The sequence below is a fragment of the Phascolarctos cinereus genome, unplaced genomic scaffold, assembly GCF_003287225.1.
Source record: "Phascolarctos cinereus isolate Bilbo 61053 unplaced genomic scaffold, phaCin_HiC Scaffold_726;HRSCAF=1367, whole genome shotgun sequence".
Lineage (NCBI taxonomy): Eukaryota > Metazoa > Chordata > Mammalia > Diprotodontia > Phascolarctidae > Phascolarctos > Phascolarctos cinereus.
In genome coordinates, this window is record NW_027556098.1 from 274,921,245 (window position 1) to 274,939,829 (window position 18,585).

Sequence of the window (18,585 nt, forward strand, 5' to 3'; positions counted from 1 at the left end):
CACACTTTAAAGTTTGATCTGCAGTATTAACATTTTCTAAATCATGTTCTTATGTCTAGACAATCAACAAAACAATAAATAAAGGCCTGATTGCAAATCAGCATTTGCCAATTTCCGAGATGAAATAATTACACTGAAAATTTAACAAGCAGCTCTCTTGAGTTTAAGCTGGCTCCAGCACACCTCTGCTCCATCCCACATATATACTTGCCCAAGTATACACATTCAGAAATGTAGCTGGGTATACATAGTCAACAGATCAAAGCTGATGTGCCCTGGAAAACCCACAGTGGAATCTTTTATCATTCCATCAGTTCCATGTGCATTCCATGCAAGGCCAGGCTTCCAAGTATGGGTCCTATTGGTTCTTCTAGGCTTCTGGACACCCTTCCCCATCTTGTGTCCTCAAGAGACAGGGCCAGCCAAACATATATTCCCTTATTAAATTATAGAGCTTTAAGATTCCCAGAGTATGCAAAAGTCTGGTATTCAGTATGATATCTCCAACCAACCTTTCCTGAGCCCAATGTCTGCCACATATTTTATAGTATAAAATGTGGGATGGAGCAGAGGTGTGCTGGAGCCAGCTTAAACTCGGGGCTAGAAATTCAGTTACTCACCATGCTAAACCACAATGGGCAGCACTGAGATTCTAAAACTTTTCACCAGAAATTAATAGTAAAGCAACAGAAAATGATCTCAGTCCAAATGAGTATAATATCAAACCCCCTCCTGCCCTTCCCTCTACCCTTCCACCCTCCCTTCCCCACCCCCACCAAGGATTTGGAATCAAACTTCTCCAAACACTCATGGCTTTGAAAGGGACCCCGGATATAGCCAGTTTCTTGATCCCGGTCTCCATGTAACCTTACATCTCCCAAGTTAGCTTGCCTCACTAGCACAGAAGCAATTACCATCTTCCCACTGTCCACAGTTCATTCCTCCACATCCAGTCTGACTATGGACCCAGCAGAGATTTCTTTTCTTTCCCTCATTTCCCAGAAGCCTCCATCCTTCCAACCAACAACTGTTCCATGGATACACACTCATGGGAAATAGAATCTTTGCTTTCCTCCAAAGAACACTTGTACTCTGCCTTCAGACATCCTGAGAATTGTAATCCTTTCCCTATTGAACCTGTCTGTTACATTCCACCCCCATAAAAAATTTACCATCCCCTACAAATTGTACTAGGTACACAGGTAAATATATAAACATTGCATAATATCTTGTATTTGGAAATAATTCCAAGTTCATACACACACAGGTCACAGATAAAGGAAACAGTTGCATGAAGGCATATAATAAATAGCATCCATATTAGAGTTGCATACAAAGTATACCTTATATATATTCTACTACATGTATAGTGTCTTCACCCATTACCCTGGAAGCATCTGATGTTAGCCTGGCCAGATAGTCCTGGCATTTCCCTGGTGACCCACTATTACCCACACAACCTCTTAATTCTTAAGGCAGGTGGCTACCCTCAGGTCCACTGGCCCATAGTCCTAATTGGGGACTTTGTAAATACCTCTATTCCTTATGGTCCTCTACCACTGAAGCATGTGAAGTATGGAGCAAAAAAAGTTGGATGCAACTTAAAAAAAAAAAGACAGAAGAGGTGACCTTTTAAGATCCCTTCCAGTATAAAAATTCCTTGATTCCCTCAGAGAGCTTGAGAGACTGCATAATCTAGTGACTTGGAGGCAGGAGATACCTATTCTGACAATTAGCTATGTCACCATAATTCTCTGAGTCTCCATTGCCTCATCTAGAAAATGGGAGCAATTGTACTTGTGCCCCTGCCTTGTAGTATTGTCGTAAGGGGAAAGCTTTGTAAACCTTAAATCTATGGAAATGTGAGCTGTTATTATTAGATCAGGGTCTGTGACCTGCCCAGGGTTGTACAGCCAGAAAGTGTCTATGGTTAGATTTGAATTCAGGGCTTCTTTACTCCACTTAGCTGCCTCAGTAGAGACTTAGTTTTCACATCTACAGAATGAGACCAATAATAAATAGCCTTAGCTCCTGGGTTGTCATAAGGTTTTAATGAGATAAAGTACATAAAGGAGTAAATAAATGTCTGTTGTTCTTGTTATTATTAAATTCCAGTCGTCAAGACAGCCTCATTACTTAAACATGGCACTAGTTAATACCACTCCCCCATTCCCCTCCTCTCCCATTTATCAGTCGCCACATCCTTTCAATATACTTGGAAGACCTCCTGAAATCAGAAGTATTCAGGCCAAAAGAAATGCAGGAAGCTTTACTTCAATTTAGAAGGATTATGGGTGTTAAGTTGGATCTCACCCTGACCTCTGATTTCCCTTCTCTGTCATTGGAGGTAGGGGGTTTGGTGGGTAAGAGCCCTGAACTTGAAGTCTAGAAGACCCGAGTTCAGATCCCACCTCAGACACTTATTGTGTGGCCCTAATAATCTATTTTAACTTCAGTTTCCTCATCTGTTAAATGGGGATAATAGCTCCTATCTCCCAGGGCTGTTGTAAGGATCAAATGAGATAATAATAGTAAAATGCTTAGCACAGTGCCTGGCACATAGTAGGAGCCCCATATAAATGTTAGCTATTGCTGTGCCTACAGACTTTTTCAGCCACAGAAACTGGGTCTGTTGTCAGGCATCTGGGCATTCCAGGACCCGTCACTATTGACACAGGCAAAGCCCCACTCCCCCACCTCAGGATGACCAGGATGGCCCAAAGGTGGTAGAAGAAAGTCTCCAGGATTCCCAGCCACTAAGCTGAGTTTGCAGAGACACAGGACCCCTTTGCCCCCTCCCTTACTCTAAAAACAGAATTAGCAGATGGGGTAGGCTGCCCTGGGTCAGGTTCCCTACCCCTCCTTCCATCCCCATCTCTGTCCTCTGCCATCAATTCTGCAGTCCTTAGCCCCCAGCTCTATAGCTTGGGGCCCTTTGGGCTGGGAGCAGTCCTCTCTAAGGCTCCTTCAGATCCCTACCTCCATCCCTAGGCAGAGCTCGAGTGGATGATGTGGGGAAAGTTGGGAGAGGAGAGGCCCTTGATGTGCCCCCCACCCCAATACCTTGGCATACTTACTCTGCTCTCCTTCCCTCGGTGCTAAGGACTCTAGACTGTCTCCCTCTCCAGGAGGGCAGAAGATGTTGGGGAGGAAGGAAGTATGGTCACACAAGCAACTGATTTTTTCTAAATTTTTACGAGATTCTATAGGGTGAACTGGTTTGCCCACTCCCCATTCTTCTCTATCTCTTCCTCCTCTGGAAATTAGATGCTTGGGCAGGGGAGGGGACTTGAGGGAGGGGCGGAAAACTGCCTAGTCTAGTTGGGTGGGCAGGCTGGCACCCTCAGCAGAGAGGATCCTAAGATACCTTTCCTCTCATCCAAATATATTCCGTTCTCCCTTCCTCAGCAGTCCATGTGACTCTCTGCTTCTGTTCTCTGTGACCACGCCCACACCCCCCTGCCATTTTCTGCCCTGACTTGGAGGGGCAGGAGAATCAACTTGGTGGTACTTGAAGCCGACTGAGTGCCTTATAACACACTAAGCTTTTTTTGTTTCTGTTGATATAAATAATCAATCCTCTTATATTGGCTCAGACCAAATGAAGCATTGATTGGGAATGGTTTAAGCTGAGAAATGGAGAGAGGAGGGAGTAAGTAGATGGGAGGAGGAAGAAGAAAGGGGAAATGGAAAGAGTAGAAAGAGGAGAACAAAAGAAGGGGGTGAGGGAGCTTGAAGGGGAAAGTGTTTTACTCCTATCTGTGTTGTGCCTTCATAACTAAATATTGTTTCTCTGCCTCAGTGAGTGCTTAATTGCTCCTTACTCAGTCTAAAATGAGATAATATATGTGAAAACACTTTATAAACTGTAAAACACCATACCCATATTAGTTGCTCTCATCATTATGATAACAACTACTAATCTTTATCTGATTATTTGGAGGGGGTGGAAAAGGCTCTGTTTTCACCTCTAAGCCATGAGATGACAAGGAGCTATAACCTTACATTCTTGGGCTATATCCTATGCCCTTATGTGGCACAGGTACAAATTGTTTGGGAGAAGAAGAAAGAGAAGGAAGAAAAAGAGGGATCAGAAAGGGAAGGGGAGAAGGAACAAGGGAAAAGGAAGAGTGAAAAGGGCTAAGGAAGAAGGAATTAGAAATGGTCTTAGGGTACGGAGGCTGCGTAGCCCTGAAAGATTTAAAACCCCTCCTCCCAGAGAGGTTAGGACCAAGTACCTCAAGGGGCTGATCCCCACCTGCTGCTCTCCCCAGAAGCCTCATGAAACACTAATTAGAGGGCAGATAGGTAAAATATGCAGTTGTGAAGCCTTGAGTACAAATTCTGACTCAATCACTAGCTGTAGGACCATGGGTAAATCACTCAAGTTAACCCCTTTTAGACTCCGTTCTCTCACCTTTAAAAAGAGGATAATAGCAACTACGTGGCAGGGTTATTCTGAGAACAAAGTAAGATAATATACATTATTTTTAAATCTATATAAATATTGGCAATTATTATTATTATTAGCTGCTGCCCACCTCAAGGGGGCATTTAAAGACTGGCATCAGCAACCTGTTCTAGTATTGGCTGGGGAAGCTAACAACGTCTTCAATTATACATTAGACAATTAGAACCCAAAACTCAGGCCGGAGACCCAAGAACATCTCCCTTCCTCACCTTCAGCCAGGTCTTTTGGTCACTCATTAACTCTGTTTCCCCACTCAGGAAAGGAGAAGCCAGCCTGGTTCCCTTCCTCGGGAGAAGGGAGGTAAAAATGGTAACCCATCTTCTCCTATGAAGACTGAATAGAGAATTATTATTCATTCAACAGAAACTCAAAGCCTATATGCTCCTTGTGAGTGCTGATGAGGGCAGCAGAGGTCCCAGTCATAAAATACATACAGAGAGATATACACAGATACACACACACACATAGTGCCACTGCCCTCCCCAACAGCCTCCTGCCACACTCCCCCTTCACCCCAGGAAGCACTAATTGTGAGTCTGTCCCTGGATGACAGGCAAACGCAGAAAATCACTAGGCCCCTGTCGGGCCTCCTGCCAGGTGTGGGGGAAGTGCTACACTGACTGAACTCAAGGCTCATAGATTGAGGACAGGAAACGGGAAAGGAAAATGAAAGACAAATCAAAGCTGTCTGAGGTGAGGGGTGAGGGGAACTTGCTGCCCAAGAGGAGCCAGGTTTGGGGAAGGGGCTAGACTTGTGTCACCACTAAATACAATTCCTGACTATTTCTGCTCCCCAGTCACCCCAGACTCAGGGCCTCCACTCACCACCCAGTGTCCTCCACCCTTGATTATTCCCTCCTCCCACCCCTTACTGCAAGTCCCTTTAGGGAAGACGGTAAGGCTAAACTAGCAAGCAAGAGGAGAGGGGGAGGGGTTTCAAGAGAAAGAGAGGAAGAGAAGGGAAAGAAAGAGGAGAGAGAGAGAAGAGAGAGAGAGGGAAAGAGAGAGAGGGAGAGGGAGGGAGAAAGAGAGAGAGATTGTGAGGGGAGAGAAGGGAGAGAGAGAAGAGGGAAAGAGAAAGAAGGGAGAGAAAGAGGAAGGAAAGAGAGGAATAGGGAGGAAGAGGGGGGTGAGGAGGTTGGGACAGAAAGAGAACGGAGAGAGAGGGAAAGAGAGAGAGAGAGATTGTGGGGGGAGAAAGGAGAGAAAGAGGAGGGAAAGAGAAAGAGGATGGACAGAGAGGAATAGGGAGGAAGAGGGGGGTGGGGAGGTTATGAGAGAGAAGGGAGAGAGAGAGAGGGAAAGAAGGAGAGATTGTGAGAGGGGGGAGAAGGTAGAAAAAGAGAAGGGAAACAGAAAGAAGGGAAAGGAAAAAGAAGGGGGAGAGAGAGGGATAGGGAGGGAAAGAGAGAGGTGGGGGCTGTGAGAGAAAGGAGAGGGAAAGAGAGAGAGGGATAGGAAGGAAGAGAGGGGGGATGGGGAGGTTGCGAGAGAAAGAGGGAGAGAGAGAAGAGGGGAGAGAGAGAGAGAGAGAGAAGGGAGAGGAGAGAGAGAGAGAGAGAGAGAATTTAAATTTACATTGGGTTAAGACAGAGAAGACAGCTAGACTGGGGAATAGGGACATCATTCCTCACCTAGAAACTGGACTTAGATTAGATTGGGATTTGGAAGGGACCTTAGAGGTCATCTCCATTCAACCCCTTCATTTTTCAGATGAGGAAACTGAGGTTAAGTGACTTGCTCAAGGTCACATAGGAAATAAGTGGAAAAGCTAGGACTCCACCCAAATCCTCTAACTCCAAATCCAGTGTCCTTTCCCCTGCACCATACTGCCACCCATCATGCCCAAGCAACTTGTCCCTAAGCCCTGCCCTGACCTAAGAAAGACAAGGGAGTCCAGCAGTCTGGAATAGAGACATGGACCAGGGCTTACATAACCTCTCCTCAGTCCCAAACTGCCTCACCCTCTAGCCTGGAAGCCAACCTCCCAATTCTCCCTTCTCTCAGTCTCAGTTTCCCCCTCTCCTTCTATCCATCTTCAAGAAATGTGGGACCCATCTCTCACAAATGATAAGCCAGAGTTTTCCCAGCTTTGGGCAAGCACTGTCTGGCTATGAAGTCTGATCATTAAATTAAAAAAGAATTGAAATGATTCATGAATAATAGCATGTTGGAAACCTCCTTAAGCTCTTGGGAAGAGATACAATGCTCTGTAGTTAAATAATTGTTATTATTAATTGTGCTCTTAATAGTTCCATAATATTAATTTGTGACTATAACCTCTCCAAGCCCGTATAGGTGTTCCCTTGTTTTGCAGAGAAGTGAGTGGGTTTCTCTAGGGGCAGGGAGAACAAGGGGGTGGGCAAAAAGAAAACCAAGAAGAAAATGGGAAACTGGGGGAAAAGCTTCCCTGAGGGCCCAAGAAGAGGGGAAAATAATAAAGATTATATCTGACATTTATGTGGTGTTTTAAGATTTGCAAAGGGCTTTTATATACATTATCTCCTTTCATGCCCACAACAACCCTGTGATTCTCACTATTCTCATTAGGAAAGTGAGGTGCACACAGAGAGGTTAAGTAACTTGTCCAAGGTCACACAGCCTGAGTAGGATTTGAACTCAGTCTTCCTAACTCCAGATCTAATATCCTAACCACTATGCCAAGACTATCCTGTTTCACCTTTTCACCTCTATTTAAGTCACCTTTCAGAGAGAGAAGGGCAAGGCAAAATAATCTTTAGTTGGATAGAGGGGAACAGGTGGTCTCCATCTTTACCCAAAAAAAAGGGTGTAAGTGCAGCCCAAGGGAGTTAGATCACAGATGAAATTTACCTAACTAAAAGGCACAGATTATTCAACAGTGGAGAAATTAAACCACTGAAAGAGTATATCTCTTGGGGAGAAGGTAGTTTTGTAAGAGCTCTTGGGTTGGTGTAAGCGCCCTCTTCCCCATTCTCAGAGACTCTAGGGCTGCTTAGGGCCCTACTGGACCCTTCCAGTAGCCCCTTCTCTCTGCCTCTAAATCAGTCCACACACAGAGAAGAAGGATGTAGTCAGTGTCAGGCAGGCTGAGGAGGATGAAGGATGTTCTAGGAGGCCAGGCAGCCTTCCAGGCACCAAAGCCCATCCTACCTAAGAGCAGAGGGAGCTGATTAAAAGGAAGGGAAGGGAATGTGCCAGGCACTGTGCTAAGCATTTTTACAAATATGATCTCATTTGATCTTCAAAAGAACCCTGCAAAGTAGGTGCTATTATTATCCCAATTTTATAGTTGAAGAAACTGAGGCAGAGGTTAAGTGGCTAGGTAAGAGTTTAAGCCCAGTATCACACAGGTAGTAAGGGTCTGAGGCCAAATTTGGACTCAGGTGTTCTTGATTCATGATCAAGGTAAGCAGATGGGGATCGTGCTGACTTCCAGCAAAGAATTTAATTCCATTTTAAAGGCATTTGTTAAATACCTATCTAGTATCAGGCCTTATTGAGAATACAAAGACCAAGAACCACACAATCTCTCCCCTCCAGGAGACTGCCTTCTACTAAGGAGGAAACACTTCTACTCAAATAAGCATATGGATGGACGGGCTTTTATATACATTATCTCCTTTCATGCCCACAACAACCCTGTGACTCTCACTAGTCTCATTAGGAAAGTGAAGTGCACACAGGGAGGTTAAGTAACTTGCCCAAAGTCACACAGCCTAAGTAGGCTTTGAACCCTACAGGAAATTCCTGACACCTTCTCAGAGTCTTAGAAAGTTTCCTCAAGATTATACTCGGAGAAGAAGAAAGGGAGAGATAGAATGGTGTAAATTATCTCACCAAAAAAAAAAAAAAACAGAAAAGAAAAGTCTCTTACAATGGAGGGGAAATGCAGGAAGGTGAGAGGGAATGAGTGAATCTTATTCTCATAGGATTTGGCTTAAGGAGGGAATAACATACACATTCAATTCGGTATGGAAATCTGTCTTACCCTACAGGAAAATAGGGGGAGAAGGGGACAAGAGAGCAGGGGGATGATAGAGAGGAGGACAGACTGGGAAAGGAGGTAATCAGAAGTAAATACTTCTAAGGAGGGACAGGGTCAAAAGAAAGAATAGAATAAATGGGAGGGCAGGATAAGATTAAGGGAAATAGAGTTAGTTTTTCACAACATGTCTACTATGGACGTGTTTTGAGTAACTGCACATGTACAACCTATATTGAGTTGCTTGCCTTTTCAATGAGGGTGGGTGGGGAGGGAGGAAGAGAGAAAATTTGAAACCTAAAGTTCTAAAAACATATGTTTAAAAAAAATGTTTTCACATGCTACTGGGAAATAAGAAATACAGGAAATGGGGTAGAGAAGTCTATCCTGCCCTACAGGAAAATAGAAGGGGAAGGGGATAAGAGAAGGGGAGAGAGATAGAAGAGAGGACAGACTAGGGGAAGGGATATTCAGAATGCATGCCATCTTGGGGTGGGGGGAGGGGAGAGACGGGGTGAAAATTTGGAACTCAAAAACTTGTGGAAGTGAATGTTGAAAGCTAAAAATAAATAAATTTATATTAAAAAAAAAAAAAGAAAGAAAGAAAGATTCCTCAAGCACTGAGAGATTGCACTTGCCCAGCCAGGGTCACACTGCCCTGACTTCAAAACCAACTCAAATTTAAAATAAACCTAATATCAGAGGCAGCTTGCCTTAATGGACATGAAGGAGGCCTTGAAGTCAGAAAGACCTGGGTTCAAGTCCTTTTTGCACACAAGCTGACAGAATAGGAAATAGCTCAATTCTCCTCCCAGGCCCAAAGATTACTTTCTCCTACTCAAGAGATTTGATCTCAAGGAATGGCTGAAAGCCAGCTCCTTTCCATGTTTCATTTTCCCTGTGGGAAAAGGAGTCCCTGCTCCCTCTATATTTCTTGGGGACACAGTGCTTTGAGATCCTTAGAAAAAGAACTCCATCCTCTTCCTTTTCCTCCCCTTGACCTCTTCCTCCTACCCTTCCTCCCCAACAAGCCTTGCTGACTAGAGGTCTCCACCATGTGGGGGGTGGTGCTTGTGTTTCAGGTGGGCCAAGAAGGGCCAAGTGATTAAGGAAGGATCTGACGATTCCTATGAGACCACTGTGGACCACACATTTTTCTTCGAGCCAGTCTCCTGTGAAGTCACCAATGCACTGGGCAGCACCAACATCAGTCGCACAGTGGATGTCTACTGTGAGTGTCCCTGGAAGAAGACAAATTATTTGAGGATGTTCCCTTATCTTGTGATATTGGTGGTGATTTGAGGAGCAAATCACACTTAGAATACTAAAAGTTGTTCAGGAATGGTATCCTTTATCTGGATAGATCAGAATCTTACACTATAGACAGAACTGGCCACTTTAGTGATGTGATTTTTTTAAAGTACACGAAGCCTTCTGAGCTTGAAAAAATCACTCCCACCAGACTAACACCATTTCAATGCAATTCAACAAACATTTATTAAGGACCTGCTACAGGAATGCCATTAGGCTGTGTGTTGGGAATACAAAAATAAAATAAGATGTAGCCCTTGGCCTCAGAGAACTTAGAATCTAAGATGGAGGAGGAGGTGATAAGTCTAAAACAAGTAAGATAATTAAAGTTCTAGCTAGAGAAGTCAGGGAAGGCTTCATAGAGAGACTCTTCGAACTAAAGCAGGTGGGCCTCCTCCAGGAGGCCCCAGTGAAAATGTACCTATCAACTCCACCGTTTTGCCTTGGGTCAGCCCTACATCAGCTCTGCCCTTACCCTGAGCATAGACTGGGTCCAGAATCCTCATCTCCTTTCATGAGGCAATGGCAGAAAGGGCTGGGAAGACAGCAAAGGGAAGGCAGTGGGATAGGTTGAACTTGGTTCTTTTGTAGCCACCATAAGGGATGTGAGGTCAGGGTTGTGGAAGAGCCACTACAGCCCCATCTCCAAATACCTCCCCTGGTTCCTTATATTAAATGCCTGAAGTTCCAAAACTAAAGCTTCAACTTTAACCTTTGATTAAAGTCTAACAGACCCATCTCTTCTTCTCTTGCCCTGCATGCAGTTGGCCCTCGAATGACTTCTGAGCCTCAGTCACTGCTGGTGGACCTGGGCTCCGATGCTGTCTTCAACTGTGCCTGGACAGGGAACCCATCACTAACCATCGTGTGGATGAAACGTGGTTCTGGGGTGGTAGGTGTCTAGCCCTAGGAAGACTGGGCACTATTGCCCTCAGGGATCCCTTCCTGCTGGATCCACCCTGATAACTGCTGTCCCTCCTGTTTTCAAACTACAGGGGGAAAGGATTGGATGACACTGAGCTCTCTAAATTTACTTGGGGAGAAAGCACTGTCATTCAAAGGAAGACAGGTCCAGGAAATAGTAGAGGGAATCCCAAGTAACTGACTTGTCCACTTGTGCATCTTAGGCAATGATTTTAGAAATCACTAGGAAGGCTCCTCCCATCTCTCAAAAGATCTCCCCCAAGGGGCAGTTAGGTGGCATAGTGGACAGAGCACTGGCCCTGGAGTCAGGAGGACCTGAGTTCAAATCTGATCTCAGACCAGATACTTGACACTTACTAGCTGTGTGACTCGGGGCAAGTCACTTTACCCCCAATTGCCTTGCAAAAAAAAATAAAGATCTTCCCCACCAGGGCACTAAAGTGCCTGAGATTCCCACGCTCACAGCTATTACTTTGGGTTGAGCAACACCCTCTCCCTTCTGGATTCTTTTAAAATGTAAATGCCCCTGGGAATGGTAACAAATCATATGAGAATAAATTGACCAATCCTTTCTGTAAAAGAAGGAACCAAATGAAAGCCCCTGAAGGGGAGGGGTGGGGCACAGCAAAGATCTAGAGGTTAAAAGAAGGGAACCAAAGAGAGGGCACAGCAGAGAAGACAAATTCCAAATAGGTCAGCAGCTTTTTCCCAGATGAGGAGGGACAATTGCAAGTAAAAGTCAGGACACAGCCATGGAGAGGACCCTAGGTTCAACCCAGAACTCCATGACCCCTCAGTTTGTAATTAAACCTTTGCTGGAGGACCACATCCCACCCCCACTGCCATCACGCACACACACACACACACACACACACACACACACACAGCTATAATTATATATGGAGCTCCTGATTGGGAGTTAGTGGATAAGGGTTCAAATCTCATCTCTGCTACTTACTTTGTGTCTTGGGGCAACTCGTTTAATTTCTCTGGGCTTCAGTTTACTCATCCGTAAAATAAGGGAGTTAGATTAGATTGTTTCTTATCACCCTTCCAGCTCTGCATCCCATGAAACCTACCACTGACAGAATCTTTCTCCTGTGTAGATCCCAGACATCATGTTTTGGTTTTGTTTCAAGAAAGCCAAGGCTAGGTTTTCCAAAGTAAAATGAAACCATTGCCCTTTTCTCTGCTTCCCCCAGAGCTGTGTCAGTCTCTACCATCCCTAGAGTTAGGGACAGATCAGCTTTTTCCCTATTCCTGCTGCCTGACCTTCTCTATCCTTTCCCAGGTCTTGAGCAATGAAAACACTTTGACTCTGAAAACTGTCCGGCAAGAGGATGCTGGCAAATACGTGTGCCGAGCTGTTGTTCCCCGAGTTGGAGCTGGGGAGAGAGAGGTGTCATTGACTGTCAATGGTAACATCCTAGTCCCATTTTCCTGGAGGGTTGGTAGCAAGGGAGGGAATACAATCTATCAGACCATACATACCCCAAATTGGGGTTTACAGAGGGTTCATGAAGGTCCCACCTTCTCAATACAAGGCCCACTTTTCTCCCCAAACGACCTTAGTACAATGAATAAATGAATGGATGAATGCAAAAACAGTTATTAAGTGCTTGCTGTATGCCAAGCACTGTTCTAAGAGCTGTCTCTCTCAAAAGGTCCCTTAAAGAAAGTTAGATTTGAGTTGAGGCAAGAGCTAAATGGGAAGATAGAATCCCAGGCATGAGGGACAGCCAGGGGAAAGTCTTGGGGTCAGGAGATAGAGAATCAAGTGTAAGGAGCAGCATACAAACCAATATCACTGGACCATAGAATAAAGAGAGGAGGAAAACCAACCCATCAACACACATATATTAAGTGCCTACTATGTGCCAGTAAGCACTGGGGATACAAAAAGAAACAAAAAAGTCCCTTCCGTCAAGGAGTTTATAATCTATATCTAAAATGTGAGAAAACTGGAAAGAAAAGAAGGGAACAAATTGTGAAGGGGCTTCTTTAAAAGGCAAACATAGGATTTTATATTTGATCCTGAAGGTAATAGGGAGCCATTAAAATTTATTGGGGAGAGGGGAGGGAGGCAATGATCATACCTGCTTTAGGAAGACCATTTGAGCACCTGAATGGAGAATGGACTGTAACAGGGAAAGACAAAGCAGGAGGGGAAAGGAGGACTGTGCAGAAGTTCCAGAGATGAAAGGGCTAAAACCTCCAGGGCTTGACCTTGAAGGGTGTTCGGAAACTAATAGAGTCATTAGAAGGCACCTATACAGTCTTAGACACTGTATAACATCACAAAAATAAGGCAATGGAAAGTCCCTGGAGTCAGGAGACCTGATCTTGAGCAAATAACTTTATAGTAATAATAGCTGATGGCTAGCACCCATATAGCATAGGTTTGCAAAGCATTTTATATGGATTGTCTCATTTAATCTCTCCTAACCTCAGTTTCCTCATCTATAAAATGGACACAGAGATGCTTTATAGTATCTGCCTCTGAGGGTTGTGAGGAAAGCTCTTTGAAAAGCCCTTCAGCATTAGAAATTCTAACTGTTATTGCTGTTTTTATTGTCCCTTTGCTTCTTCTAATCACTCCCTCACATTGTTTCCAATCCGTGCCTGGTATTTCCCACTCCATCCTGTCTCTGCCTGGCTCCTTGGGGCAGAGGCATTGAGCTGACCCCCAGAAATAGCACAGAGATGGGCCATTTTCCCATGCCCCTGCTGTCCCGACACAAGGCTCTGTGGCAGTCCCTGGACACTGTCCACTGGCAGCTGCCTTCTCCTCAGCTACCTTGGCTAAAGGCTCTTCCTGAAGTACTGTGGGTCTGTTCAACCAGCCTGCTGCATCACCCGATGATTTAGGGTCACTGAATGCCCCACACTGATTGCCCTGTGATTATTCTGCCCCAAACCCTTAGAATCCTAAGGGGTAAGTCTATCTAGGCCAAGATCCTGTCCCAGTCAGGGTCCAAAGCCTGCAGCCCTCTTGCTTTTTCTAGTGTCCCCAGGATGCCACCAATAAACTGGCACTGCGGGGCTAAAAATAACAGCATCTGATCGCGCCTCCGTTTATATCCATGGCAACAGAGGCTAGAGTCTTTTCCTGCCCATAAACTGTCTGACGCTTTGCTCAGCCATCACCCTGCTACCACCTCTAGGGAGAAGAAAGTGGTCCTGAGCTTTGTACAGCCAGTCCTGCTCAGGCACTGCTGGACTATAGAATCATGGACTGTCTGCTATGGAAGGGTCCTGAGAGTTCATGGAATCCAACTCCTATCCTAAGAAGTGAATTCCCTTCATGACATCCTTGACAAGTGGTCATCTAGCTTTTGCTTGAATACCACCAGCAATGCAGAACTCACTTCTCAGCCTGTACCAGCTGAGTTTTAAGATGTTCTTCCATTTCATCTCTGTCTCCCTATAATTTTCATACATTGGAAGACCCAGAGAGAGAGAGAGAGAGAGAGAGAGAGAGAGAGAGAGAGAGAGAGAGAAGGAAGGAAGGAAGGAAGGAAGGAAGGAAGGAAGGAAAGAAAGAAAGAAAGAAAGAAAGAAAGAAAGAAAGAAAGAAAGAAAGAAAGAAAGAAAGAAAGAAAGACCTTAATTTTCCCCTTTGGAGCCCAGGAAAATAAATCTAATCCCTCTTTCATGTGATAACCCTCCAAGTACTTGAAAACAGTTTCTATGCCTCTGGTTACAATTCCATCAAATAGCTCTCATAGGACAGTTTCTCGTCTCCTCACCATCCTGGCCTCCGGCTTCCTGAAATGTGGCATTCCTGGTCTGTGTTCTGACCAGAATAGAACATAACAGAACTCTCTTGTCTCTTGTCCTGAACACTCTACTTCTGTTAATGCTGCCTAAAATCAAATTAGATTTGGGGGCAACCATATATCACTCCCAGCTCCCAGTCCAATAAATTCCCCAAATTTTAGTTGTGGTTTGGTACAGAAGTAGCACTCAGTCCTAGGCTTGCTGTCCCCCAGGCTGGAACTCCAAAGTCACAGAAGTTATTCCCAGATGCCCCATAATCAAGTCCATTAACCTAGATTATTGGACAGAGAGGAAAAGTAAAAAAACCTCCTCTGAGGAAATACATCAGAGCACTTCATATGGCCAGGACTTGGGAGAAAGGCAATATGGTGGACTGCATAGCAAGCCAGCTTCAGAGTTAAGAAGACTAGATGCAAATCCAGTCTCTGACACATGCTGGCTATGTGCCTGGAGCCAGGTTCATTTAATCTCTTGGCACCCCCAGACAGTTTTCTATAACTCTTAAGCGTTGATCTGCATTGTTAGACAAAGTTTTCCTCCTGGAGAGTTTTCTACACCAATGAAATCATAGGTCTAGTAATTTTTTTTAAAACAGAATTTTAGAAAGGGAGTGGGGCCATGATGAGGACCAATATTAACAGTGTCCCTTTAGGAGTTTAAGCAACAGAGTTTGCTCCTAAGAAACCTCCCCAAAATGGCAGCCCCATTGGGTAAAGGAGATTCATTCATTCACTCTCCTGGATAATCTGCCTAATGGCCATCCTTTGGAGAGTCCCTCTCTTCCACATACCCAGAAAGATCCCAGGAGCCCACCAGCATAGCTACTGTTTCAACTCCCTCCTTTTCCACAACCAACTTGGCAGAAGGAAAGGGAAGCCTAGTAAATAAAAAGGCCAGCCAAGGTGCTGAAACATCATGATAGGGGTATTAAAGCGATTCATTCATGTGTGGTAGGGATTGACTTACCCAGTGGTAGGAGATGAATGATAGGACCCTTGCCAGCTAGTGGCTTGGTCTAAAGAGCTACATTTCCCAGCTGCTGTCTGGAGAATAGATGGGTATTAAATAGAGCTTGGCCCATTGGAGAGGGGCCTAGGGAGCTCTTGAGTTTAAATGTCAAAGTCAGGAAAGGGCTGACCCTTTCACCAAAACTGAATCCTGTTTTGGGAGTGAAGGAGGGAGAGGGTGGTTGCTGATACTACTGTGTGAAACAAAATGAGTAGGTCTCAGCTTTCACCTCAGAGGAATTCAGATCTCACCTGATTCATTTCAAAAATCTGAGTCAGTAGTGATCTAGGCTTGGCCTCTCTGCCAACCATGAAAACTAGTCTCCATGGGAGGCAGAGATAGCCTATGTTCTAATTCTGACTCCCTGCGTGATTTCCTTTCAGTCCTTCTGCCAGTGGACAACACACATTCACTTGTCTGCTAGTTCTTATAGCTACAGAGAAGCCCTGGCCCTAGTAGAAGGAAGTCAGGGTGGAGAGTTAATGAGTGAGAGTGCCTTTAGTCAATCAACTGATCAATCACCATTTATTAAGTGCCTACTATGTGCCAGGCACTGTGCTAAGTGCTGAGAATACAAAAGGAGGCAAAAGTCCCTGCCCTCAAGGAGCTTACAGTCTAATGAGGGAGACAACACCAATATGCAAATAAATATATACAAAGCAAAGAATACATAATAAATAATTAACAGAGGGAAAGCACTGGAATTAAGACAGATTGGGGAAGGCTTCCCATAATAGATAAGTTTTTAGTTGGGACTTAAAAGAAAGTCAGTAATCCCATGGCCATCAGTACCATGGACAGGAGCTGTCTGGCTTGCTGGTGAGGAAGACACTCTAAACCTCAGCCCTTCTGGCCTTGGAGGCTCCTGAAGTTCGGAGATCCCTCCTCAGCCCTACACCAGAATGGAAGTCCCACTCTGAATGAGAACTTCACTTTTCTCTCTCCTCTCCACCTTACTCACATCCTAGAGTCAGTCTCCATCATAAACTCCCTAGTATTTTTTCCCCTTAGCTTCGGAGTTGCTCATAGAAATGCAAATCGGTTTTAATTAAAGGGGCTAATAAACAACAATTATGTTTGCAGCAATTTTTGTTTTGTTCCCAGTGTAATTTACTATTCTCTGAACCCCTCATCCCAGCCTTCTTTGCTCTATTTTATGAGAAATTAGTTCCCCATCCCCCACCCCAAGAGTGACATAAAAGCATTCAGAGAAGACTCTATCCCAGCCACTGCCCTGGCACAGGATTCCCATGGAGTACTACATAGACCATGTCCATACTATAAAGGCCTAAATTATTCTAGTTGTCTGTTCCTAGGTGGAACTGACAGGAGAGAACCAGAAACCCAATATAGCAGAGGACTCTTCTATTCCCCGGGGGTCCCTTGTACCCCAAGACTGACTAGCGCTTTCTAATAACTTAATGCCTATCCTACTTCTGCCTCTCCCATCTGTGCTCTAACCCATCTCGACAAATGGACTGCTCTCCTGAGATCCAAGATATCTCCCATCCCCACCTCCTGCCAGACCAAGGCAGCATGGTGTGGCAGAAAGAACACTGATTTGGGAGTCAGAAGACCACCTAATCTCTCTGGTCCTCAGTTTCCCCACCTGAGAAACAAGGGGATTTGACTAGGTGATCTCTAAGAACCTAATGAAGGCTGTCAAGTGGAAGTGGGTCAAATACAAAGTGCTCTGTTTGGCATTCAAAGCCCTTCACATCATATCACCCTCCTCCATTTCCAGTCTTCTTATACCTTACTTACTTTGATCCAATGACCCTGGCATCCTGCCTGTTCCACAAACAAGACACTCCTGTCTCTTGTCCCCAGGTGTTCTCTCTGGCTGTCCCCCATGCCTAGAATACTCTCCCTCTTCAACTCTGACTATTGATCTCCCTGGCTTCCTCTAAGTCCCAACTAAAATTTACCTTCTACAGGAAACCTTCCCCAAGCCCTCTTTAATTCTATTGCTTTCCCTCTGTCCATCATTTCCTATTTATCCTGCATATAGCTTGCTTTTTATATATTTGTTTGCATGTTGTCTCCCTCATTGGATTGTAAGCTCCTTAAGGGCAGGACTGTCTTTGGCCTCTTTTTGTATGCAAGCACTTAGCATAGTGCCTGGCACATAGTAGGTGCTTAATAAACGTTGGTTGGTTGGTTGGTTGGTTGGTTGATTGAAGAGGAATAGATTTATTCTACCTGGTGCCAAAGGGCAAAACTAGGAGCAATAGACAGAAGTGGAAGAGAAACAGATTTAAGTTTAAGAGGCAGCACACTGTAGTGGAAAGAGTCTTATAGCCAGGAAGACCTGAGTCCAAGTCTCATCTCTGACACATTCTTGTCATGTGACCCTGGCTAAGCCATTTAGCCTCTCAGTGCTTGAAGCAACTCTCTAATACTTTAAGTTGCATAAAACATGCTGACCTGCTTTGATGGAGGGTGTTTCCTCATGTGGGAGTTCCCAGTGCCAGTGAAATGACAGGCCCAGGTCAGTTACCCCATAAAGAAAAATTCCGCAGCAGTCTGAGCCGTCCAAAAGTAGACTGACCTGTCTCAGGAGGTCATGAGATCCCCCCTGACAAAAGGTCTTCAAGCAAAGGGTGAATTTTGTGCAGGTCCAAGCTGGATTCCCTGGTCTTTGAGGTCCTTTCCAACTCTGAGTTTCTGTGATTCCTTTCCACCCCCAAATCCCATCTAGTTCTAAAACATGGTCTACTCAGACTTGCCTATCCCCTACCCCTAATGACTAGTAGCTTCTGATTGCTTTCCCAGCCAAGAGCACCTTGACTAAATTCAATAAACATTTAACTCTTACCTTTATGTCAAGCACCGTCCTAAGCACTAGGGGATAGCCCACCTTCTCCTTAGGTAGACCTATGAGTCCTCTTCCTCATAAGGAAGCAGCCTGGGGAGTCACCTCCATTCACCAGGTCAGGTCAGTCAACCCTAGCATTTGTGTATGGCACTGTTACCTACACACGAAGTTCCCAATTTACCAAAGAATCGTGTTCCAAAAGTTTGTAAGTCAGTTCAGGGGAACTTGTAGTATATTTGCCTAAAACACCATCTATATAACAGCAATGTTTTAAATGGTGGTTAAGTTCCCAGGCTAGCCCACAAAACC

General features: G+C 44.8%; 1 protein-coding gene across 1 annotated transcript in view; it reads left to right on the plus strand.

Moving 5' to 3' along the window:
* Nucleotides 1-18,585, plus strand: part of KIRREL3 (kirre like nephrin family adhesion molecule 3) — a 173,956-nt gene that overhangs the window by 138,103 nt on the left and 17,268 nt on the right. The window contains exons 7-9 of the mRNA XM_021000632.2: nucleotides 9,518-9,666; nucleotides 10,511-10,638; nucleotides 11,962-12,088. Coding sequence (XP_020856291.2) covers nucleotides 9,518-9,666; nucleotides 10,511-10,638; nucleotides 11,962-12,088 — 404 coding nt within the window. The remainder of the gene's footprint in view (nucleotides 1-9,517; nucleotides 9,667-10,510; nucleotides 10,639-11,961; nucleotides 12,089-18,585) is intronic.